Source organism: Anser anser (genome assembly GCF_964211835.1).
Source record: "Anser anser genome assembly, chromosome: 1".
In the NCBI taxonomy this organism is placed as follows: domain Eukaryota; kingdom Metazoa; phylum Chordata; class Aves; order Anseriformes; family Anatidae; genus Anser; species Anser anser.
Window position 1 is genome coordinate 718,056 of NC_139720.1, and position 23,584 is coordinate 741,639.

General features: G+C 65.3%; 1 protein-coding gene across 8 annotated transcripts in view; it reads left to right on the forward strand.

Annotated features, from left to right (window-relative positions):
• Window positions 1-23,584, forward strand: part of SBF1 (SET binding factor 1) — a 73,691-nt gene that overhangs the window by 5,043 nt on the left and 45,064 nt on the right. Inside the window, exon 1 of one of the 8 annotated variants that reach the window (XM_083835839.1) lies at window positions 1,239-1,406. The exons of the other annotated variants lie outside the window; for them this stretch is intronic. Coding sequence (XP_083691965.1) covers window positions 1,376-1,406 — 31 coding nt within the window. The 5' untranslated portion in view covers window positions 1,239-1,375. Of the gene's footprint in view, window positions 1-1,238; window positions 1,407-23,584 lie in introns of those variants that run through there. 8 annotated transcript variants of the gene reach the window in all.

The window sequence follows — 23,584 nt, forward strand, 5'->3', positions numbered from 1 at the left end:
AGAGGGCAGGCTGAGATCGGGTATAAGGAAGAGGCTCTTTACTGCGAGGGCCTGGCGCAGGCTGCCCCGAGGAGCTGGGGGTGCCCCGTCCCTGGGGGGCCCAAGGCCGGGCTGGGGGCAGCGGGAGCTGGAGGAGGGGTCGTGCCCATGGTGGGGGTCAGAACCAGAGGGGCTTTGAGGTCCCTGCCGACGCAGCCCGTCGTAGGCCGCGTTCTGTGGTTCTGCTCCTGCGGATCAGAAGGGAGAAGTCCTGCGGTCGCCCCGGTGGTGGTGAGGCAGCAGGCGGGGGGAGCCGCGCGGTGCTGGGCGGGCTCCGTGCCTCCTGTGCCACCCGTCCCCCCCCCAGGCTGGCACCGTGCTGTGAACGCTCTCGCCGCCCCAGCGCTGAAGCCGCAGCCTGGCCTCTGCCGTGGGCGCTGCGCGGTGCCCGTGGCGGGGCTTCAGCCGTGGCCCCGGGGCATCGCCCACCCGGCGACGCTCTGAAATCGCCTCGAACGGCGCGAGAAGCATCTGGGGGTGAAACTTTCCACCGGCCCACCTCTGCAGCTGGTAACCCTGTGGCGTCCCTGGGGGCGGCATGGAAAGCTCAGCCCCGCCGCGGGCGGCCCTCCTGCCTCGTGGGGCGCCGTGTGTGGCCCCGGTGGGAGCGGCTTGGGCCCCGCAGCGATGCCCGTGCCGGACAGCCGCGTGTGTGCCAGCCTCAGCCCTCTGCATAGCTGTGTGTGCCTCAGCCCTCTGCATAGCCGTGTGCCAGCCTCAGCCCTCTGCGTAGCCATGTGTGCCTCAGCCCTCCATCCCGCCCAGCCCTGCTCACCGGGAGCCTCCCGCGGGGCCGGGCTGGAGCCCCGTCCCGTCCCGAGCTGCCATCCCCGTGTGTCACTGTTTGGGCAGAGCGGGTGAGCGTGAGGAGGAAGCACCGATTTGAAACATACGCTGTAACCAGATTCCTTCACTGTTAGTAATATTTTGTTCGCTGCCAGTGAGAATTTTGCAAATTCTTTAAAATTTCTCTCATTTCAGCGTGTGTTTGCCTCAGCTCGGGCCGGAATCTGAAGGCTTTGTTCCCGGCCGGTTTTATTTCCCGGTTCCTGGCCCTGCGATGCCAGATATGAAAAGCAGCTGCGGTTCTGTAGATGCTGAAAGCAAACAAACACAGGGAAGGCTCGGCCGCAGCAGGGACGTGCCCTGGCCTTTGCCCAGTGGCTCTGCTGGTGCCTCGCGGGAGCCCCGGCCGCGGGGTGGGAAGGAGGCGGCGCAGAGGAGCCTTGTGGCACAGTGGTCCCGCGGGCACGGCCGGGGCCTCCTCCTGTCCACGTCTGCTGTGACTGCGGCATGAAGCCTTGCGGGCCGGGCTGCTTCGCCCTCTGAGGCTGCGATGTGCCGGGTGCCCCGTGACATCGCACCAGGTACTGGGACCGCCACGGGGCAGGGATCATCCTGCTTCAGGAACATGTCCTTCAGATACCCGGAGCGTGTGACTCCCTGCCGGCTTTGCAGCAGAAGGAGCCGAGGCGCACAGGGCCTGCCCGAGGTGGCCGGGGTCACCAGCGAGGGGGCGGCCGGCGTGCCAGAGGGCTCCCTGTGAGCACGGGCACACCGAGGAGCAGAGGCCCTTTCCTCGTGCTGATTCCAGTCCCCTCTTTGTTTATGGCGTGGCTCAGAAGCGGCCACGTGTCAGTGTGCAGGAACAGCCCGCGTATTTGGCAGCTGCCGATGCCTCGTCGCTGCGATTTGGATAGTCCTGCCTGCTATTTTTGTTTTTTTTTTCCTGACTGCTTTTTTGATCAAAATGGTGCAGCAGGGTGTTTTTTTGGGGAGGAAGAATTGAAGCTCTCTGTTTGTCAGACGCATTTGTGTTGTGGGTAGCCGTAGGAAGTGGAGCAGAAACGAGTCAGGCTGATCGCCTCGGCGCTACGTCACCTTCCTCTCCGAACCGTGCCGATGGCCCAGATAAGCGCGCCTTCGCTCCGGCTGAGTCACGGCCCTGCCGCGGGGAGGAGGCGATGCTGTGGCACTGCCCCCTCGCCCTGCCCGACTTGGGCGGCTTCTGGGTTTGCCCGGCGCGGGGCGTCCCGAGGGGGCTCCGCTCGGGTGCTCGCTGCATCCCTCGCTCTTCTGCAGCGGGCAACGGCCTCCGGTGCCATGTTAGGGACCTTGCCCAGCGTTTGCTTTGCTGCGGGTTTCAGTACCTGCGGCCAGGCATCTCGTGCTCTGAGAACGGCGGTGTGTGTCTGTTAATTGATACCTGGGGAAGTTGGTGCTGAATTAGGTGCGAGCCCCGGCCGGGGGGTTTGGGCGCGTTGGGTACGCCGAGGCCCTGTGCCAGGGCCAGGTGCCCGCTCGGCAGCGGGACAGCGGCGGGTCCCGGTGCGGTGCTCCCCGCGTCCAGCCCTTCCCCGCTGCGGGGGCTGCCCCCTGCTGCCCCCCAGCACCGCGGCTCCCGCGCCGCCTGCAGCAGGAGCGCAGGAGCCGGAGCCGGGGCGGGCGCAGCTGCGGGCAGCGGGACGCTGCCGGGCGCTCGCCTGGGACACAGCATCTCTGTTCGGCGCTGAATAGGACGCGGTCGGAGGACAATTGTTTGCTTCAGCTCCTTCTGGAGGAGCGGCTGTGGTGGCAGCAGGGGTATCGGCGAGGGGCTGCGTCATCGGTTTTATTTAGCAGTGAGCGAAGCCGCAGTGCTCGTGGGTTCGTGCATCGCTTGGCATGCGCGGGTGGATGCGAGCGAGAAAGCGGCGCTCTTCGGTGGCGCTGGACTTTGTCAGCTGGCATGGCAGGGGCTGCTGCGAAAAGCCAGGTGATTAGAAACGAGGGGAGATAAGCTCCCGGAGGAGATCAATGTGAACTTAGCAGGCCTATTTAGGAAGGAGGTCAGGCAGCGTGCACAGTGCCGTACGGCGTACCAAAGATAGGCTGCTCCAATTTACTTCCTAACGAGCAGAGTGAGCCCCCTGGCAAAGAGAAGCGCTGATTTATACAGCAGTTGTCGGCAGGGGTGACTCCGATGGGCTACCAGTGGCTTGGATGTCTGTGGGTGAGAGCGCGGGCGTTAGGACAACGTCGCTTCGGGTGCGGGCGCTGCTTCACCGTGTAGGTCAGCGCCCGTCGGCAGAGGCAGCTCGGGAAGCTCCCGTGCGGGCAGTGCTGGCTGAAATGGGTCCCGCGTGTGCACGTATCCCTGCGCTCTGTCCGTGTTGGAGATTGAACTTGGGCACCCAGTCCTAGTGTGATGGCTCCTGTTAGTTGGCTCCGTTCGAGATGTCAAATTGGATAAGCAAATCTCGGCCTCGTTGCTTGGGAGCCGCAGCGAGGCTGGCAGTGTGGTTAAAGCCCAGATTAGCGAAGCGGCACGGGCTGCGATAACCGGGAGTCAGCGGAGTCTGCTGCTGGCTGCCCGGGGGCACGGCAGCGCTTTTTTTCCCCTAGAAGGCGAGGAGCGGCCCCGCACGGCTCCGTCTGAGGGGCAGGAGCAGCCCCAGCAGATGCGTGTCGGCAGCGGCCGTCTGTGAGCCGGGGGCCGGGCGTCCCTGCGGCACGGGCACGTGGACGGGCGGCGGGAGCTGGGGGCCGAAGGGCTGCGGGCAGCCGGTTACACAGAACCACGCTGGGGCAGTTGGGCGGTAAGGTGCAACTGCAGCAGGTCCTGGTAGCGTTAATTATGGCCTTCCCTAATGAGCTGGGGCAGGACCGCCTGTCGTTAGCGTTCCCAACCGATGCACAGTTGGGACGAGGGGGCTGCCGGCACCTTACGGCGCAGAAGCGACTTGTGGAGCCGCTCAGCGCCTCGTGGCCCTGCACTGAGCGCCCAACTTCCCCGCCGTGCCCCCAGGGCCTCCCCGGGGGCCCTCGCCGGGCGCAGGACGCGTGGGCACGGGGAGGTGCGGTGAGGAGACGGAAGCGCAGGGAGGCACCGAGGTGAGAGGCACCGGCCAGGGTCCGGGCGGCAGCGGTGCCCTGCAACCCGGTGCGGTTAACGGGGTGCCGGGCTGAAACCCGAGGGTCCGTGCCTGTCAGCCCCGCTGAAGCGTGGCCGTGCTGGGCCTCCTTCCCGGCCTCCTTCCCGGCCTCCTTCCCGGCCGCCTCGTTGCGCAGAGGAGCTTGGACGGAAGAGGGCTGCTCCAGCAGGCGCCTTCCATCGCCCGCGTCGGTGCCGCTGCCTCGGCAGCGCAGGTATTTTGTTACCCAGCGGAACGCCGGCGTGCTGGAGCTGCTTGTTGGGCTTGGAGGCGCTCGAGGGGCTTGGCCTTTGTCTTTGGGGCTGCGTGCGGTCCTGCTTAGAGCCACCAGAAGGCCGTTCCCGTGCGGGCTGAGCCTTCGCTCAGGCTGCCGGCCCCCGGCCGAGCCGCTGTGGGTGTCGTCACTGCCGTGCTGCTTCTCCGGCTCGGCAGCCACTGGGGCGGCGCAGCGCTTCCCAGGGGCTTCACGTGGGGTGTCCCCACCGCCTCCGTCACCCGTGTCCCTCTGCCCCGTCCTCCTCCGGTAGGGAGGTGGCCTGGAAGCGGTGGCAGAGCCGCGGAAGGGAAGGTTTCTTTCCTTGAAGCCTCCCGGGAACGCACCGGGGAGCTGACGCGCTTGTTCTGCGGACGCTGCTCGTCCGCCCGTGTCTGCTGCTGGCTGGTCCGGGCGGCTCGTTAAGGTAATTGCACGGTGGTTGTGAATCAGCGGAGCAGCTCTGTTCCTAACAGTGTATTTAGAGCAAGTTGGGAACAAAAAGCAACGGAGGCCTTAGGGGAGATTTTTCATTCTCCAGCTGTCGGGTAACTCCTGTCTGATTTTGGTTACCGCATGCGTTTTTAATTTTCCAGGCCGTCGTGGTGCCGTTTTCCTTGACAGCTCGGCGTGATGAGTTGTCTCTGAGTGGAAAAGGACCCAGTCCCGCCTGGCGATTTCCTCAAAGACTCTCTGTAAAGCAGAGCCGGGCAGGAGCAGCCAGCGTGCCCGGGCTGGAGAGAAGCGCAGCGAGCAGAGGCGCTGCCAGCGGCGTGTGCAGCGTGGAGCCGTGACCTGCGCAGCTCCTGCAGCTGCTCTCGGGGGAATTCCTGCTGCTGCTTCAGTGAATTGCGCTGCGTGTTCTGCCTCGGGCTTCAGGCTCTCCAAGCTTCCCTCAGCTGCCTTGACCGTGCTCTGGTTTTGCTCTTTATTTTGCTCTCCGTTTGGACTGGTTTTTTGGCCGTTTGGAGGTTTCCTTGCTCGTTTCACATAATTGCCTTTATCCTTGCTGTTGTAACCTTACTGTCGTCTTGTACATCCCTTTTTGGTTTTTTTACTCTAAGTGCTGGCAATTGAGGCCGCGTTAACAGTTAACGAAGCAGGGAAAGGGGATGTTGATTCTTCTGTATAGACCTCAAGTTTTCTCGGCACCTCTCACTTTATAGAACTGCCTCTCAAAAATGTTACTTCTCAGGGAAATTCCTCGCCGTTGAGGATGTCAGGGTGATCGCGTTGGATGTTTTTAAAACTGATGCACCTACTCAAGGTTTGTCCCATTTTTAGGCTCGTGTCTCTTCTGAACGAGCCATCCCAAGGGCCGGCCGGGATGGCTGCTTGAGCCAGTCCCTTCGGGGAGTTCACCTGTGGCTGGTTGTGGCGCCGTGTCGCTGCAGCGCGCGGGAGCTTCATCGCCACCTGCAGCCTCCCTGTTTAATTTGATGGCCGGGGGCAGCCTGGAGCGGGAGAAAAGCAAGGTGTGAGCTCCGAGAGCCCCTCTGCTTGGGGCCGTAGCCGTGGGCAGGTTGGTGGCAGGGCCGTGCTCTGTGGACGTGCCCGCCGCCCCCCGGCGGGGTGCCCGCTTCGCTGCTCCCGTCACCTCCGTGTGGCGCGGCCGGCTCCAGCCCCGTGTCCCCGCGGTGGAGGCGTTGGTGAGGCGGTGCCAGCCCCCCTCCTGCCCCACTGTCCCACCTCCTCGGTCCGGGGACTCGCTCAGTTCGAGCCTCTGAGGGAGGAGGGAGGCTGGGTTCGAGGCCGTGGGGTGGCCAGGCTGACAGTCGCCTCCTGAAGCGGCGTCACGGAGATGTTCCCGCTGAGTATCGGCGATGCTGCTGACGGTAACGCCGCTGTCCTGGCAGGGCGCAGAGCGACGCTGCCGGGCTTGGGGATTTTGCAGCACTGCAGAGCACAAGGAAGGGCTGGCCGTGGCCCCGATGCCTCCGGGACCTGAGGCTGCGCCAGGCCGCTGCGAGAACAAATGAAACAAACCCCAGAGAACCGAATTTTTGGCAAGAGCGGACGGAGGGTTGTGAAACTCCAGAGGCAGGCAGCTATCACCTTACTCGCAGGTGCGGTAAGGGGTACAATAGTAAGGTTATTCAGACCATATATAACCAGCGGGAAAGCTGAGCAGACCTCCCCGAAACAAGGTCATAACCTCCACCTCTTCATGGTCTTGGCCTTTCCACAGAAGGTTTTGCCCATGGAAAAGTAGCTGCATTTTCTCAAAGGCCCTTCAAAAGCATCTGTGGGCATATCTTGGCCCTGTCTCCTGGATGTGAAGCGCCTCGGTGGCATCAGGCCAGGAAGGATAAGAGCGCTCTGTCATCTGGCGCTGCCTCAGCACGCTAGGCTGAATAGGCGGCACCACGAGCGCCGTCCCTGCAGGAGTGGAAACGCCGCAGGCTTCTGCAGGGGAGTCACGAGACAGGCGTTCCGTGAACGCGCAGGGGCTGCGGTCCCTCTGAATCACTCGTTGGAGAAGGAAATCTCTTCCCGGTGGGAAGTGCCGTGGAAGGCCGGGGCTCAGTCACGGACCAGCCGACGGCCCCGGGGCCCTGCCGGGCAGCGGGAGAGGAGCAGCGGCGGCACGGCGGGCTGCGGCGCGCGCGGGACCAGCGGTGCTCCTGCGGCCTTCGTGCTGGGACCCTGGGAGCTGCCGCCCTCGTCCGTGGCTCGTGATTTTGGCTGTCTGCGAATCCGCAGAGAGCAAGAAGTAAAAATCGTGGGGATAAAGGTCTCGCCAGCGTGCGCGGGGAAGCGCGCTCTTCTCGTCCCAGTCGGATGGTGGCCCGGTGTCCAGACGTGGTGCGGGGCTGGGTGGTGCCTGGGGAGGGGAGCTCGGTTCGGGGGACGAGGGGCTGGCTGTGGCCGCACTCCAGCGGGAGCGCTGGGTGTTGCTCAAGGACGGCGGCCCTGTGCAGTTTTTTAAAAAACAAACAAACGAAAAGCCAAGCAGACCAGCCCCGCCTCTCCGCGCAGCTGCCACAGCTTTTGTCTTACTTTTGCCATGGGAAGGAGCCGCATCCTCGGCTCTGAGGGCTGATTGCAGGACCTGGGGCCGTCCTGCTCGCAGTCTGAGCGGGAGCGTGGGGGACCTGCAGCACTCCCTCCAAACGGAGGATTGTCCTCAGAGCTTTGCCATTGCTTTCCTCCGTGGACAACTCTTGCTGTCCACCTCCAAATCGTTATTTGTGACATTCTCTCCCCTCACCGCTGTGGGACCCTCAGCCCCGCTCCCCTCCTCAGGCTCCGTCGGGTGTCAGTGCGGTGCCTGGGCAGCAGCCGCAGGTCCCCGCGGTCTGGGGGGCGCACGGGGAGCTGGCCGTGGTCTGCAGGCCGGTGCTGCCTGTGCCGGGCTTTGCTGCAGAAGATGGGAGTGATTGTAATGCGAACATGGAACGTGTGCCACTGGGGAGCAGAGCACGGAGGGAGCAGGGAGCCGTTCTGGGCACGGCAGGTTTGTCCTGGCGGTGGCAGGCAGTCCGCCCCGCGGAGCTGTCTGCGCGTGGGCACGGCAGGGCGAGACCCACCCGGGGGGAGCGGAGACCTGGGAAGGTGGTGCGTGAAGGTCAAGAGTGCTCCTACCCCTTGCGTGGTGGGGACCGGTGCCCGCACCCCCTGTCCCTGCTCCGTTCCCTGTACCCGTGGAATAGCACCGCCGAGGTTCTCGAGTAGCTCTTTGCCCTTGGAAGGCACGCCCGTGCCGGGTAACGTGTTTGTTCTCCCGAGGTCCGTTTCCTCCTGGACGCGGTCCGTGTGACACCGCTGTTCCGTCTGAAACCACGCACGCTTCAGTCCACGGCTGAGGCAGGGGCAGAGGGCTTTGGGTGGCCGCTGGCGTGCCCTTTGTGGCCTCTCCGCGAAGGTGGAACCGAGCGAGAGGTGCGGTGACGCCTGGGGCCGTGCTGGAGGCAGGGGGACGAGCCGTGCGGTGCCGCTGAGCTGCCAGGAAGCGCTGCGCGGCGCTGGGACGAGGGACGTGCGGTGGCGTCGGGGTAGCGGCGCCCGGCGAGCTCGCCGGTGTTCGTTGGGCACGCGGCGTGCGTAGAGCAGCGAGGCCTGCACGGGGCGGCCCTGCAGGATGTGCTCCGGGGGTCAGGGCTGCGAGGCAGGGCTTTGGGATTTGCGGAGCTTCCAGATGGAGACACTGCCAGGAGTTAATGTAAATCCTGGGATTTACTGCTGTTTTCCAGCACTGGGCGGCGTGTTGTTCAGTGGCCTGCTTGCAGGGTGAGGCTGGTTGCTCTGTGCCCACGGAGGAGCTGGAGGGAGCGTTGCCGAGCCGCGTGCCGTGCCACCAGCCCTGGAGCAACCGGGCTCCGGGGGGCGGTGGGGCCCCGGTTCAGCCCCTCCCGCGGTCGCAGCCTCCTTGAGCCTCGGCAGAATGACTTCACTGAGGATCTCAGGAAAGGTCCTTCACAGCGCCGGCTCCTGCTGTTCAGCAGCTGTGAGCGAACAAAGCTCATTTTCCGAGCCGGGCCGGCGTGGCTGGGGGCGGCCGGTGAGTTATCGGCAGAGATCCTCTGGGGACACGCGGACCTGGGCGGGCAGGGGAGGGCCACGGGCAGGAGCTGCGTGCCTGGGCTGCACGGGGCTCCCCGCGGGAACGGGCTGGTGGGGTCGGCAGGCTTTGTGAGAGCTGACTGCATCTTTCCCCGGTCTCCAAAGGCCTTTGGGGCTGGTGGTGTGGAAGGCACAGCGGAGGCGAATCGGGTTCCGCATCCAGCAGCACGCTGGTGGAGGGGAGCAGAGCCCAGCAGCGGCAGCCCTGGGGGTGACCGGGGGTGCCGAGGGGCCTCTCCCCGCACGGCTCTGCCCCGCGCCTTGCCGAGCACCCCTCTCCGTGGGGCTGTGCTCTCCGGCTTGGGCTGAGCCCAGAGGGGCGCAGCCCACGTGCTGACATCGCTCCGTGGTGCGCCAAAGGCACGGCGTGGACGCTCGCTGGTGCACGGCGGCTTTGGGATTTCCAGAAGGGCTCTGCGATCGGTTCGTGCCTGTAGGTAGGCAAAGTACGGACACAAACCCCTCATTGCTGTGCTGCCACCGTGTTTGTGGCTTCTCCATTTCTGCAGGACCTGAGCAGGTTTCAGTGTGAGGCTTCAGAACCAGCGGCTTGCTGCTGGCTGTGCCAGCGTGTCCGACAGCAGCTCCCCCTGCTCCTGCACAGAGCTGTCCTCAGTGGGCAGGATACTTCCCAAACAGGGTCCAGTTAGCATCTCTCCTGAGAAGAGGTAATCGGCGAGCTGAATTGTTGCGCTGCAGACAATAAAACTGAGCCGGGGGCGATGCCACTTCGTATTTGGGGAAACGGCAGGAGCGCGCCTTCTGCTGCGGTGCCCCTGAGCTCGTGGGCGCGCTGCGCCTGCGCGCTCCTCTCCCCGGGGCCGCCCGCTCTCCTCGCTCTGCGAACTAAAATCATGTTCCTGCTATTGTTTGCTGTTGTCACTCTGAAAAAAAAAAAGGCACAAAAACTTTTGTGGGCTGAAGGGGACCAAGCAGGAAGCCGGGGCTTGCTGCGCAGCGTGTAGTCCCTCGCTCGGCTTCCCTTATATAGATGCAGTCGCCGCGTACCCGACGGTCGCGAGGCGGCTGCGGCCGCGGCCCGTTTGCTCTCTGCCTGCCGGAGGGGATGTGAGAGCAGCGCTGGGAGGAGCAGCTGCCCGCTGGCCTCGTGCGTGCGGCCCCGTACGGCCGCCTGCCGCGTGGGGCGCGCATCTTGGTGCCCTGCGAGCATCCGTGCTCAGCCGCCTGTCCCTGCCTCCCGAGCCGTGCATCGCGTGCCGCCCGGTCCGGCCCGATGCTGGCTGGTGACCGCAGCGACGTGTGCGCTGCTGCGCTCGGCCGGGCTGTGGGCTCCTCGCCCGCGGTCCGCTGGCTCTGAGGCCCCCGGTTTGTAGGAACAGAGCCCCTCGCCCGGGAGGAGAGGAAGGGCCACGCTGGCCAGGGGCATGCGCTCGCCCAGCCTGATTCCCTGCAGCCAGCCCCTACCCCCTCCTGCTGCGGCTCCGTGCTTCAGGGCAAAGCCGTCCGAGCCCCTGCGTCTATTTGAAGTCAGGCCCTTCAGCCTGAGAGCTTGGGCAGAATTCACTTTTAGCACTCCGTGGCTTTCAAAGGCCGAGGACCTCGCTTCTCCAGCCCCGGGAGGAGCTGACGATGGCTGCGGGCAGGGGGTCCTGCGCTGCGCCCGCTGCTCCTGCGCGTCGGTGTCCGGCCCCGGGCGTGCAGAGCGCGGCTGCCGGCATCCAGGGCACGCAGCGGCGCTCGCCGTGGTCGCACCAAGCTGCGGCCATCTTCTGGTGCTCGCGGGGCGGCGTGTCAGTGCTGGCAGCCCGGCGCCGCGTTGGTTGGCGGCTCTGGCTCCGGGCAGGATTACTTTGGGAGTAGAGGGCGGTTTGTGCGTTGTGTTGGTTTTGTGTGTTGGCTGCTTGTTTTGTTGCTTTGCTTCCTTGCAGCGTGGAAGTTTCACTCTCGTTTTCTTTTCCCCTTGCTGTATCAAGAACAAAAGCTGTTTTTCCACTTACGCTCTGCTTTTTGTTTAGTCCCCAGGAGTCAGTCCGCCCGCGTTCGACTTTGTTTCCTCTGCACCCCCATTAGCGCTGCTGGCAGCGAGAGACTCGGCACTGAGATTTCTGAACTGAAACCGAAGCGGGGCGGCAGGCCGAGTGCCCCCAGGGCCTGTGCGGCGCTTGCAGTCTCTGCTTTGTGGAGCGGTAGGCGGTGCGGAGGTGCAAAGGGGGGGCTCTTCAGGCGTTTAGGTTAAAATCCCGGTTGTGAGGCGGGCGCTGCACCCGGTGCCGGCAGCAGTCGGGTGGTCGGGGACGGCTCCAGGCGAGGTGCGTGCCGTCTCCGTCCTGCGCGGGGGCTTCTTCCTCGCTGCAGCCAGCACCTGTGGGCTCAGCTGTATGGAAATTCGCGTTGCTTCGCACGGAAACCTCCAGGCACGTTGGAGGAAAGGGCTGAAACCTGCTTAAAACTTGACGTGTTCCTCAGCTGGAGGGGCTGCTGTGCTGTGATGGGGTCGGGACGGAGCCCTGCCGGTACGGGGAGCGTGCTGGCGGCGGGGCAGCGGTGCCTGCTTCGAGGAGCTGCCCTGGGAGTTGGTCCCCCCGTGAAGTTCCTCCACTTCAGCTCTTATTTTAGATTTGGTTTTGATTTTGGTCGTGTTTTCTCTTTCCGCACGTGGGAGCTCGGTAGGTTATTAACATCTCTGTGGTGGGAGGCTCGGCCCCTGCAGGGTGTGAGCCTCTTTATAAATGGCCAAAATGTTTGAAAATGGGGGTTTGGGATCTGTCGGGGGCTAACGCTCCCTGTGCCTTGTCCTGCCATCGTGTGGGGGACAATTTTTTTCCTCGAGTCTCTTGCGATAAGTTGTGAAATCTGATTTAGGGGAGCGAATGTGGCAAGGAGGCGTTCATAAATGCCGACCGGTGCCGCGCGTCGCAGACCACCCCGCAAGCCAGCCCGGCGCTCGCCACGCTCTGTGGGTTTTGTGTTGTCCTCCGTGTTCCAGGCGCGTTCGGTCCGGGGGAGCATCTCCCAGCCCCGCGGGCACCTCGGCTGCGTGGGCTGAGTCGCGCCGAGCCCTCTGTCACTGGAGGCTTCTGGCCGCTCAGTGCCTTCTGTGCCGTGGCGGAGCTCAGGGAGCGTCCCTGGCGCGGGGGCTTTTCCCCTTTTTTTTCCCCTTTTCCCCTTTTTTCCCCCTTTTCCCCTTTTTTTTCCCCCTTTTCCCCTTTTTTTTCCCCCTTTTCCCCTTTTTTTTCCCCTTTTCCCCTTTTTTTTCCCCTTTTCCCCTTTTCCCCTTGCTGGCGCTGCCGAGCTGCGGGCTCGCTCAGGAGGGCGGAGGTGTGGGCCGCGGCTTGCTCCGTGATTTCTCTCTGGGGGGAAGAGGACAGTCAAACAGAGCAGCGGTGCAGCACGCCCTTTCCTCAGGTTCTTTGTTTTCTGTAGAGCCTCTCGGCCACCCAGAGAGTTTAAATAAGGGGCCGGCCTCCCGTTCTGGAGGGGAGGCTGGGGCGCGATGCCGTGCCCGCGGACACGGCCGGGACGCCACCACGTGCCGGTGGCTTCCCGCGGTCGGGGCCGCCCCATCGGCGAGGAGCGGCACCGCGGGCACGTGGCCGGGCACGGACCCGCTCGTGGCGGGTGTGCAGAGACGGGGCACCGGGCCTGGGCTGGCGGCGGGGGCTCGAGCTCGGGCTGCTCGTGGCAGCGGTGCCGGCACAGACGTGGCTGTGTTCTGGCTGCCTGGGGCCGGGGCATCCTTTGGACTCCTTGGACGCCGCCCGCGTGGATCTTAGGCACACTTGGGCAGCCCCGTGCCGAGTGCCGTTACTGCCCGCGGGGGGAGCAGCCCCGGGGCACCCGCAGCTCCCTTCACCCACCTCAGCTGCAAGAGTTGGTAGCAGTGACCTAAAGCCACCGATGGCTCGGATGAGCGTGTTGTAGCGCTGCTAGGAGGGACGCTGCCAAGTAGTTCAGACTTGCAAAGGAGTTAGTCGTGAAACTGCCGTAACTTGTATTTTAAGGTTAACCGTTTCCGTGAATTCAGGCCTCGCATTAAGAGGCCGTGACCAGCCTTTTCTTTTGTTAAAGATAACTTCAGTGTGGGGGGACCAGAGCTCAGGTTGTCCCCTGTAGATGGGGCGGAGGCTGGTGGTGTTCCCGATGCCGAGTGAGGCAGGGTGGAGGCTTCGTGTCCCCAAGTGCTGGCGGCGCTTTGTGAGGCCTGGACGAGCAGGGAGTTGTGCAGGTATCGCGTGCTTTGCAGCTGGTTGTCCTCCTGGAGATCTCTGTCTCGAGGGGCGCAATGGGCGTAGTGAAGAGAAGAGGGTGAAGCACTGCTCTGAGATCTGGGCGGCACAGCGCGGCTGAAGCAGGGCGGCGGAGCAGGCGAGTGCTGGAGCTGCAGCGGTGTCGGCGAGGTGGGACGGGAGCGAGCGGAGCCTCACTGAGCCGCCCTGGCCACGGCATCGGTGGGACGCCGTCCTCCGGCTGCAGGGACCCTGACAGCCTTTGAGACTTGTCGGCGCTGGCTCTGGCAATGCTCTGCTGTCATGGAGAAGGAGGTGCTCAGACGGGCTGCAGCTCCGTCTCAGCAGGGTGAGGCCGATCGCCGAGGTCCCGTGCCTGCAGCCGCGGCAGCGCGGTGAGGGAGGTGCTGCAGGAGCAGGGCAGGGGTGCCGACGGGTGGGACCTGAGAGATGTTCACTCTCCTGTCAGGGTCAGGCTTTCTCGCTGAAAGCGACCGGCCTCTGCCTCTGAAGGAGGCCGGGCTTCTGCTGCTCCCTCAGCTTCCCTGGCACGTGGGCACCGGCTCCGTCTGAGAGGGGAGGAGCACCAGGACCGAGCCCCACGGGCTTCCCTTACCCTCAAAGTCAGTGTCAAATTGTCAAATTGTCTCACGGCTCCACCGGCTCTTTGGGAGGCTGCGGGTGTGGAGAAGGGGGGTGTTGCTCAGGCCATGCGCAGCCCCTTCCAGCCTCTTCCTCTGGTTTCCGGGATCTGGTTCCCACTTTTGGGGGTGATGAACCCAAGGGAGGACCCCAGGGTGGGCAGAGGCAGGCGCTGCTGTCTTCTACCTGCCTGGTGCCTCGGGCCTGCTGATTTTGGGGCGGAGGAGGATTTTGTTTCCTGCTCCTGAGTTAGACTGCGCAGCGTTCCCTCGCCTGATCAGGCAGTGCCTCTCCTGCACCGAGGTGGCTGATGTGCTGTGCATCGTCTGGAGGTTTCTCCCCTGGGGCTGCTGTCAGTCAGTCATTCAGTCTGTCTGTCTGTCTGTCTGTCTGTCTGTTTGCAGAGGACGCTGCTCCTGCAGGAACCGTGCTGCGACCTGGGTGCGCCGGCCTGGCGCAGGCCGTGCCTTTGGTGTCCCAGTGCAGCGATCCCCCCCGCACGGAGCGACTGCCGTGGCCAGGCCGGAGGTGAGAAGCGCTGCACACGCTGCTGGCCTCCAGGAGGTGCCCAGAGGCGCCGGGCCTGCTCGTGGAGCAGCCGGAGCTGGGTGATGGCACCGGCTGCTCCCGGGCAGAGCTGCCTGCGGGACGCGCTCGTCCCCGCCGCCCGGCGTGGTGCTGCCTGCCCTTCCCTCCGAGCTCCAGTGACCTCAGGAGACACCCCTGCCTCTTAAAGGCTTTCCAGCTAATCTCTTGTGCGGAGGATGAGGTGGTGTAGGTAAGGACGGAGGAGTTGGGGGGCCCCAGGCGGAGTCCTGCTGGTGCCGGGGGTGTCCGCGGGCACCGCACCGCCGCCGCTCACCTCCCGCTGGGCTCTGCCGGCCGGCACAGCCGGCAGCCCCGGGCCCCTCGTGGTGGGCTTGGGGCTCACAGGAGCCGGTCCGCTGGTTGCAGCAGGGTTACAGGTGGGGGCTGCCCACGGCTCCGTCCTGCCCGGGCACGGCAGCAGGCCTCCGGGGTGGAAGGGACCAGCAGCTCTGCAGCGCTCCGGGAGCAGCACCGCACGGACAAGAAAGGGATGGGGCTGGCATTCGGGGGCACAGCGCTCTGCTCTGCAGGGTGGCGGCTGCTCTGCACAGAGCAAGGGCTCAGCACTGACGCCGTTGCAGCCTCTCGAAGCTGACCCCCGTGGCACGGTGCCTCGGGGTCCCCCGGTGGCAGCGGCCCCCTGCAGCTGCTGAGCCTGCGCGACCGAGGGCACCTGCGGGGGGCTCGCCAGCATCGAGCCCCAGCTCGCTGGGGAGCTGCACGCGTGGAAGCCAAAGGGGAATGTGTTGGTTCTCCCTCCTGGCGGGGGCTGAGGTTAACGGTGCTCTCAGTTCCCGTCAGCAACAGCCCCGTCCTCCTGTGGGCTTGGCTGCCCTGGCGCCTTCGGAGAGGTTCCTGCAGGAACCGTTCGGCTTCGGTTCCTGCTGCAGCCCCGCTCCGCCCAGCTGCTCCTTCTCCTTCTCCTTGGTTTGGGCTTGTCCTGCCTGCCAGCAGGGCTGCAAGCCGGGGCGAGGCTGAGCCCCCACCGGGCTGCCCGGCCCCACCGCGCCGCCTCGCCTCCCGCCCGGCGAGCCGGGTTTGTGCTGCACGGGGCCCGTGGCCCCGCATTCAGGAGGCGATCCCACACGTGTAGCTCGGGGGTGCGCGGTGAAGCAGCCGACCAACGGGGTTTTGTTGTTCTCTGGCCCCATGGACAGAGCGCATCGTGCCTTGTCGTGGCCGTCAGTTTTCGCAGCATCCCCGCATTTCCCCGCTGGCGCAGTTCTCAGCAAGGGGTGGAACGGGGCACGGTCGTCACTTCCCAGCCGGGGGGCAGGGGAAGAACCGGGTCGGCCTGAGACAAATTCCAGTTTCGGGAAGGCGGCTTCCCCGGCTGCTTCCCTCCGGGCTGCCTGGCGAGCGTCCCCCTGCAGCTCCTCGCAGCCTCTGCCGCGGCGCAGTGCTTCCCTCCCTCTCCATGACCCGGTCCCCCCGTTAGCACCGGCCCTGAGCGCTGGTTTTGCAGCGTTCCTGCTCTCCACCACTAAGTCCTGCGAGTTGAAACACAAACCCTGCAAGCAGCTGGACCTCGGGGCCGCTCTGCCCACGCTGCGGCAGGGCTCTGCTTGCTGCCTGTGCGAGCGGCTGCGGCCGCGACCGCCGCGGGACGTCCCGGCCACGTGTGCTGCAGGCGCACGGGAGGCGCTGCCGGCTGCGAGGCTGGGCTGTGCGGCGCGGCGCGGTGCTCGGTGGCTTCTCCTGCACCTCCCGGCCGAGCTCTCGCCGCGGTGAGCCGAAAACCCCGCGTGGTGCCGCGTGCGAGGCCGCTTGGGTGGCCGGGGCAGTACGGTCTCTGGAGGAGCCTTCCGAGGGCCGTTTGTGTGGCGCATGGCAGCGCTGCGGCACGGCCAGTGCCCTCCTCTGCGTGTCATAGAACGGCCCGGGTTGGAAGGGCCCTTAAAGCCCATCCAGTTCCAACCCCCTGCCATGGGCAGGGACGCCTCCCGCTAGATCAGGTTGCCCAGGGCCCCATCAGGCCAGAAGTCGGTGCGCGAACGGCCGTGCTTTGCGGGGGGGTTAGTGAGACATCTCCGGACGTTTCCTCTCAGTTCAGCACCTGATGCAAGCCGGCGCAGCACCGGCACTGGGGCAGCAGGCTGGCTGCTCCCTGTATCGCCTCCTGGCAGTTCCTGCTGTTGTCACTCCCAGCCCTTGTTGTCTCCGAGCGTGGCGTTCCCCGTGCTGACAGCGGCTCCGATCCCTCGGTGCTGCCTCCTGCGCCGAGCACCTGGGAACAAAAGCTCCTCCTGCAGCTGCAGGAGTTGTTGGTCCCGGCAAACGCTGTGGACGTGAACGGTCTCGTGGTGGGGTCGGGGCAAACTGGGCCAGTGCTTAGATCATTCCTCCTTCCCCGGCATGCTGAAAGAGGGAGGGCTTTGGGGTACTCACGTGAGCCAGTGAACAACGGTCTTGTTCGGTTTGGCTTTTTTCCCCCCGTCTTTGCGTTAGAGTTTACTGCCAAGCAAAAGGAGCAGCATTTTCCTCTTCTGGCATTTCCTTGTTCTGTTCAGAGAATGATGGAGTGGGTTGGGTTGAAGGGACCTCAAAGCCCACCTGGTTCCAACCCCCGCTGTGGGCACAACCCCTCCTCCAGCCCCAGCTGCCCCTGGCCCCCCCAGCCTGGCCTTGGGCCCCCCCAGGGATGGGGCACCCCCAGCTCCTTTCCATGCTCTCGTGTCTGGTGTCAGTCCTTCACCGGACTGTCAGGGTTAGAAGCGGTTGTTCCCTTCAGGCTGAGAAACCCCGTGCATTTTGTGTTTTTATTGCGGTTTTACAAGTTAGCAGTCTTCCATAGTTTGTAGCAGACTCCGCACGGTACCAGGAGTGGGCTCCCCTTCCCACGTGGAAATGAGCCCGAAGGGAAGGCACGCCTGGCTGGAGGCGCTCCGATCCCGTAGGAGCAGGGGCTGAAACGCCGCAGGCTGGGGACCTGGCAGCAGGTAATGAACGGCTCGGGCAGGCGGCGGTGCTCGCCCGGCGGTGACGCGGCGGAGACGTGGCCAGCGGCCTCCAGGGGTGCAGAGCCTCTGCTGGGGCCTCGCTGCAGGCCTGGCTTCGGGCTTGGCTGGTGTTCGGTGCCCGGCGTTAGAGCAGAGCCCTCGCTGCCGAGCGGGGCTGCAGGAAGGGGCTCGGGGCCGTGCGCCGCCTCGGCACCAGTGCCCTGCCTTTCCGCGTGGCGTAGCCCAGGAGAACGTTTGGGAATTGCCGGTGGAACGGAACAAAGCGGGAAAGCGGATTTGTCTTCAAACACAAATAATGTCAGGAATTGGCCCGTGCAGCGGGAGGAGCCTGCGCTTAGGTTGGAGTTCCAAGAAGTGAAACCCGGTGCCCCGGTGCCCATGGGATGAGGCTTGCGTCCCGCCCGGACGCCTGGCACCGGCTGAAGTTTCGGCAGCACCAAGCCCGGCCGTGGCACGCCGCGTCCTGCAGCTCCGGCTGCCCCGTGAGGGCCGTGGCGTGCCCCGTGCTTACGCTGCGCGCGGTGTTTACATTGCTGGCGGTGCCGCCCGTCACCTGCGAGGGATTTTCCTTCCAGCCCCTTCCTGGCAGCGCCATTTACCTGGCGCCCAGCACTCGGCCGCGTCACCGGGCTGGGGGCGTGCGCGGCCGGTGCGCGGTGCCAGGGGAAGGAAACGGGGCTGGGCGTTAGGAGGGCCTGCAGTGAGAGGCGCTCCCCCGGTGCTCGGGCACGGCGCTCTGCCCCACTGCGGCCGGGTGGGGCGCAGGGTGCAGCAGGCGTGCAGCCGAAGGCCAGGCGAGGCTGAATCATGGAATGGGTCAGGTTGGAAAAACCCCCGTGATCATCCAGTCCAGCCTGTACCCCAGCGGTGACAGGTCTGCCACTAAAACGTGCCTCCGAGTTCTACATCTACGCGTTTCTTGAAGACCTCCAGGGGTGATGACTCGAAGCTGGGTGCTTGGCTTGCCCTCCCCGATGGGCTTTCGGGAGGCTCAGAGCCCAGATTCAGCTGCCGAGAGGGGTGCTGGAAGTGGGGCTCTGGGAGGAGCGAGGGCCTGGGAGCCGCGGGCCCTTCCCTCTGGGCAGCGGGCAGGGGGAGGTGGCGGAGCAGAGCCCAGCGCTTGTGGCACAGGGGCAGGGCTGGCTCTGTCCAAGTGTGGTGCCTGGAGCAGCCGTTGGCAGCGCTGTCGGTGAGCGAGCAAGGAGCTCCTGCTCGTGTTTCCCCCACAGCTGCTCTCCCTGCGGGTGCCTTGGCCCCATTCAGGGCACTGCCGGCAGCTCCCTCCTCTTGGGTGCCCAGCTGAAGCGTTCGCTTGCCCGGAGCGAATAAACCAGTCCCATGCCCCTCATGCAATGTGCCGCAGCGCTGAGCTCGAGAGGACGCGCTGCTCCTGTCCAGAGCAGTGCTGCTGGTGCTGGTCCCTCACATGGCACGGCCCCGAGGCGGGGGGACGGCAGGAGAGGGGTCACAAACTGGGGTCCTCGGGGAGGGGAGGCACCAAGACGCCTCCACCCTGGGCTGGGTGGGAAACCCGCGACGTCTGTGCTGCGCGAAAAGCTGTGGGCTGGGATGTGTGAGGAGCGGCTCTCCGAGACCTGAAGGCTGTGTGGGAGAGGCCTCGTGGCTGAAGGTTCCTTGCACTTGGTTCCAGGTGGGCCGGAGCACTTGGAGGTTCCTTTGCTGAAACCTCAGGTTTGCTGCCCGGCGTTGGGCTGCTCCTGCCACGCTGCCCTCGGTGCCCTGGGGGCTGAGAGCCCGGGCTGAGCGCTCCCTGCGTCGGCACGCGCCGGGCCGGGAGCGCTGGATGTGTGCGCGTCGTGGTTCTGCGGTTCTCTGTGTGTGGTTTATTTTTTAGTTGGCCCTCAGTGGAGCCAGCAGCTGGACCCGACGGTCCTCGCAGGCTCGGGGCATTCTGTGCCCCTGTGTGCTACAGGACGTGCGCACGCAGTGCCCGTGCCGCTCCTGGGGCGAATGTGCCTCTGCGACTTGCCCCCCGGCCTCGGCAGGGCCGTGGGAGCGCTGGCAGGCAGCCGGCAGCTCTGGGGGGAGACTAAAAGTACCCTGGGGGCAGAGGCCAGCAGGTGCCCGCGGCCGTGCCCCAGCAGTGCCTGGCGCTCGGTGCCGCAGGGGGGCCGCCGGCGCAGCACGTGCTGTTTTTAGGCTCTGGGTAAGCGCCGGTGGTGCGGCCCTGTAATTATCGGGACAGGGTGCCATTGGAGCTGGCTCGTGGCTCCCCCGGGAAGCAAGTGGAATTTGGCGTTGGGTAAAAATAGAACGGGTTCCTCCCCAAGATGCTTTTAGTAGCTGTCCCCTTGTCCCCCCCCCACCCTCCCCAAGCGGAGCCGTGCGTGGGCCGCGCTGTTTGCTCGGTGCCCGCTGCCTGCGGGTGCCGCTCCTCGGCGTGCGAGCCCCGGCCCTGCCCGCGCCGCCAGGAGGAGAGGGCACAAACACCAGGTCGGGGAGCGCAGGCTGGGCCCGCGCCTGGCGAGCGCTGGCAGCCGACCTCTGGGCAGGAGCGTGGCGGCAGCCCCGGGTCCTGCAGTGAGCGCGAGGAGCGGCTCCCCGAGACCTGGAGGCCTCGTGGCTGAAGGAGGGCATCTGGGCTGGGATCGGGGCCTGGCTCTGTTCACTCGGGGTCCGGAGGACTCCTTTGTGCTGCCCTGTGCTGCTACTCTGTCACGAGCCTCTGCTGCTCGCAGAGGAAGCGCAGCTCAGGCTCCCCCAGCAGCCTCGCTGCTCCACATCGCCTCTCCTCCCGTGGGCTCGCAGCGATCGCAGCAGCCCTGCGGCCCCTCCTGCTCTGTGCAGTGCCGTGGGGCTGCCCTCACGGGACACAGCCCCCCAGGAGGCCTCCAGACACCAAGTCCATTTCTCAGGAAGAACTTCAGTTAACTGTGTTAGCACCTGGGGTTTTACAAAGCGTGCGTTGCCGCGAATGTGGAAGTAGTGAATTGGGCCGTACAGACTCTTGTTATGAGGCAGCACGCCCATAAATACCACGTGCTCGGGAACCACGCATGAGCGCACCGTGTCAACCGAAAAAGCTTCTTCGCTTCGTATGGGGAAGGAGATGCTCACGTACGGAGCCCATTTCGCCCAAGTAACCGTGGGCTGTCTGCCCGTGTCACCTCCCGGCAGCAGCACTAACGCTCCCTATTGCCTGCTTTGACTCAGCTGCTGCAGCCCTTGCAGCTTAACGGCCGCAGCTCCCCCGGACACGGCGCTCAGGGGCCGGCAGCAGATGCAGCGCCCACAGCCGGCGCGGCCCCGCCAAGCTCATCGCGCTGCCCTGCCCACGCTCCTGCAGCAGCCGTCACGCGGCAGCCTCCGGCAGCCAGGAGGAAGTGGGGTGAGAAGAGGTGGTGAAGGTAACGCTGGCACGCAGCGTCGCCTCCTCCTCCTGAGCGCAGGCTGCTGCGCGCTGCGCAGGGCGAGCAGAGAACCCGAGGTGCCGGCGGGCGTTGTGAGCTCAGCGCCTGAGCAGCCGCCCCGGCCCCGCTCCCGCTGCCCGGCGGAGCCGTGAGCTGCGGGTCAGGTCCTGCGGGCCCTGGGGGCTGTGGGGAGCTCAGCTCTGCCCTCGAGTGCATTGCACGGTATTCGGTTAGGAGTGCGGGTGAATCACGGGATTCGTATCCCCAAACAGCAGCTGTTCCGTGCTGAAAATGCCTATTATGGTCAGCAACTGGAGAGGATAAACTTCTCCCCTTCGGAGTGCCTGCCTCTGCTTCTCTCTGCCCCAGCCGAAGCTGGAGTTTCCTCTCAGCACTTGTGCCTTGCTGTGCTCCCCGTGCCGCTCGAAGCCTTGCTCAGCGTTTAACCTCGCGGGGCGAAGGTTTGTGGCAACCGAAGCGGCGCGGCTCGCCTGGCGCGGGGAGGCCCAGGGACGCCTCGGTGCCGAGGCAGCGATGCCTTCAGAAACTGTCCCGCTGCCCTCCGCCGTCCCCCCAGCTCATCAGCGGTGTCCGGCACCCGCTGCCCCGGGCTGGGCGAGCGCTGGCAGGCAGCACGGCAGCAGCTGCGGCTCTCGGACGGCGGCTGGGGGCAGGCGGGCGCGCTCCCCAGGACCGAAAGCAGCCGCTGCAGGTGGCAGCCCCGAGCCAGGTCGCTCCTTTCTGCATTGAGCCGCGCAGCGAGCGCTCAGCGGGCTGCACGAGCACCGCGGTGGCGCACACCTGCCCTTGGAGGAGGACGAAACCTTCCCGGTGTGTTCCCGGTGCAGCGCGTGTCACCGCGAGGCTGCGCGGCGGCGCTGTGCCGGGCGTGTTGTGCCGCTCAGCCCTGCTGTCCTGCGCCAGGGACGTTCCATGAGGCAGCGCTCCTTGAGGCCACCTTCAAATGCGTGGGGACGGCTGTGGGACATCGAGAACCCTCCTTCTTCTGTTTGTTTGGACTGCTGGATCTGACGACATATAATGCCACATGTCACCGTTCAGAGGGCTCTGCCTGCGTTAGGGACTGCTCTCTCCACCTCGGTAAAGCCCTGGTCATTGGAGAGTGTCGGAGCCGGGCAGCGTGTCTCTGCCTGCCGGGGGGGCCTCGCACGCCTCCCCCCTCGGCTGGGCTCTGACACTGCGGCCGCTGGGGCTGGGGAGCCCCGGGCGCAGGCGTGGGCAGGGCTGGGCTACAGACGGGGCTCTCCAGCAGCTTTTCACCGAAGTGGTGGCTTTCGGGTTGTGGTTGTAGAAACCTGGGAGTTGAGTTGCCATCCTGACCATCTGGCAGAGTGTAAGCCGGGCAAACCTGTGTTCGGGGGGCTCGGATTGCCTGTGAGGAGCTCTCGCCAGGAAGCGGTTTAGGAGCGTGCGAGCTGCAAAGCTTGAGCAGCCCGCACCACGTCACCCGCAGCGGCGTCCCCCCGACACGCTGGCCTCGGCCGTTGGGCGGCGTTTCGGGAGCGGGGACGGGGCTGTGCCCGGCCACCCCGCGCGGTGCGAGGCTCTCACCCCCTCCTGCTCGGGGAGGAACCCCGGGGGACACACGTCTCATCCCGTTGTGCCGACGGCCCCACTGCCAGGCTGCAGCCCCCGGCGCTGCGGTGCCTGCGTGCGCTGAGCCACCCTCGGGCCGCGGAGGCTCGGCACAGCCTTTGTGGGGGGCTCTTCCGAAGGGCGCTGCGGGTCTCCAGGGGGGCTGGGGGCACCTGGGGCTCGCCCCTCAGCAGGCCGAGGGCATTGAGGTGCTGCGGGTGCGCAGCGGGGGCTTGCATGGCTCGGGGGCTGTGCGTTTCCACGGGGCTCTGGCTGGCTGCTGAGCCCCAGGTTTTTGTGCGGGACTTCCTCCTAGGTCCGCGCAGGAGCATTTCCAGAAATGGCTAAGGGTGAGCAAGTGGCAGGCAGCTGTAAAACGCTTATCTCTCTGGCTGCCAGTAACCCTCTGGGCCCTGAACAGCACTTCTCTGGGACAAGCTCTTGGAAACAGGCGGATATTTTTTTTTAATTGCTTCCTCTTATGCCTTAATGTTTCTAAAGATAAATACGACTCTCCTCTTGGCGTGTGCTCAAGGAACAGTAAAGCTTTACAAAAGAGGAAAGCGTCATATCAGCATGTGCCGTGCCTCGGCTCTCAACCTGCGGCTTGTTCCTGAGGCAGCCGTAAATCGTTTTCTCCCACTCCCTGCCCGGGACGATGGACGTCCCGCTGCCCCGGGGGTCCCGAGCCACCCTCCGTGACGGGTCCTGAGCGAGGGGTCTCTCCGAACCCACTCAGCTGCTTCCTCCTGGGGTGCGGGTCGGGGCTGTCATCGGGGAAACATCTTCCTTGGGCACAAGCAGCGGCTTCGGAGACCTCGGGAGATGCCTTGTTCGGAGACGTGCGCGGGCATTGCCAGAGGGGGTGGGAGAGCGGCCGGTGTCACCCGCGGGTGGGCAGGGGGCTCGTCCCGTGGGCATGCAGGGGACCTGTCCTGCAGGTGGGCAGGAGACTCATCCCACGGCCTCGCAGGGTTCCCCACGCAGCGCCCAAACCCCGAGCGCTGGCTCCTGCAGGTCCCGGCCCCGGTGGCCCCGGCGTGGAGCAGGTCCGGCGGTGGCCGCACGCGGGATGGTGTCCGGAAGGAGATGGGGTGTCTCGCTGACACTTCTGGGCCCTAATTGGAGAGTGGGTAAGAACGGGTTTGAGTACAGTAATGACAGCCTGGGGATGAGAGCTGGGGCCCGGGGAAGGAACGGTGTGAAAATAGAATTACGGAGAGGTCTGCGAGGGAGAACAACGCTGTCCAGTTCTTCGGAGGCTTTAATTTTAGCTCTTCTATAAAAGTCTCATTACTAAGCAGCTCCCCAGCTTGGCACGCTCGGCCAGGGCTCCCGGGGCTCACCGCTGTGCCGTGCTCTGGAGGAACACTGGCAGGTCCGGCCGGGGGCCGTGTCCTCCCGCGGACACGGTGCCGGGGACGTTCTTCTGGGAGCGAAGTGACCCAAGAGTCGAGTATTTCGTCTGCAG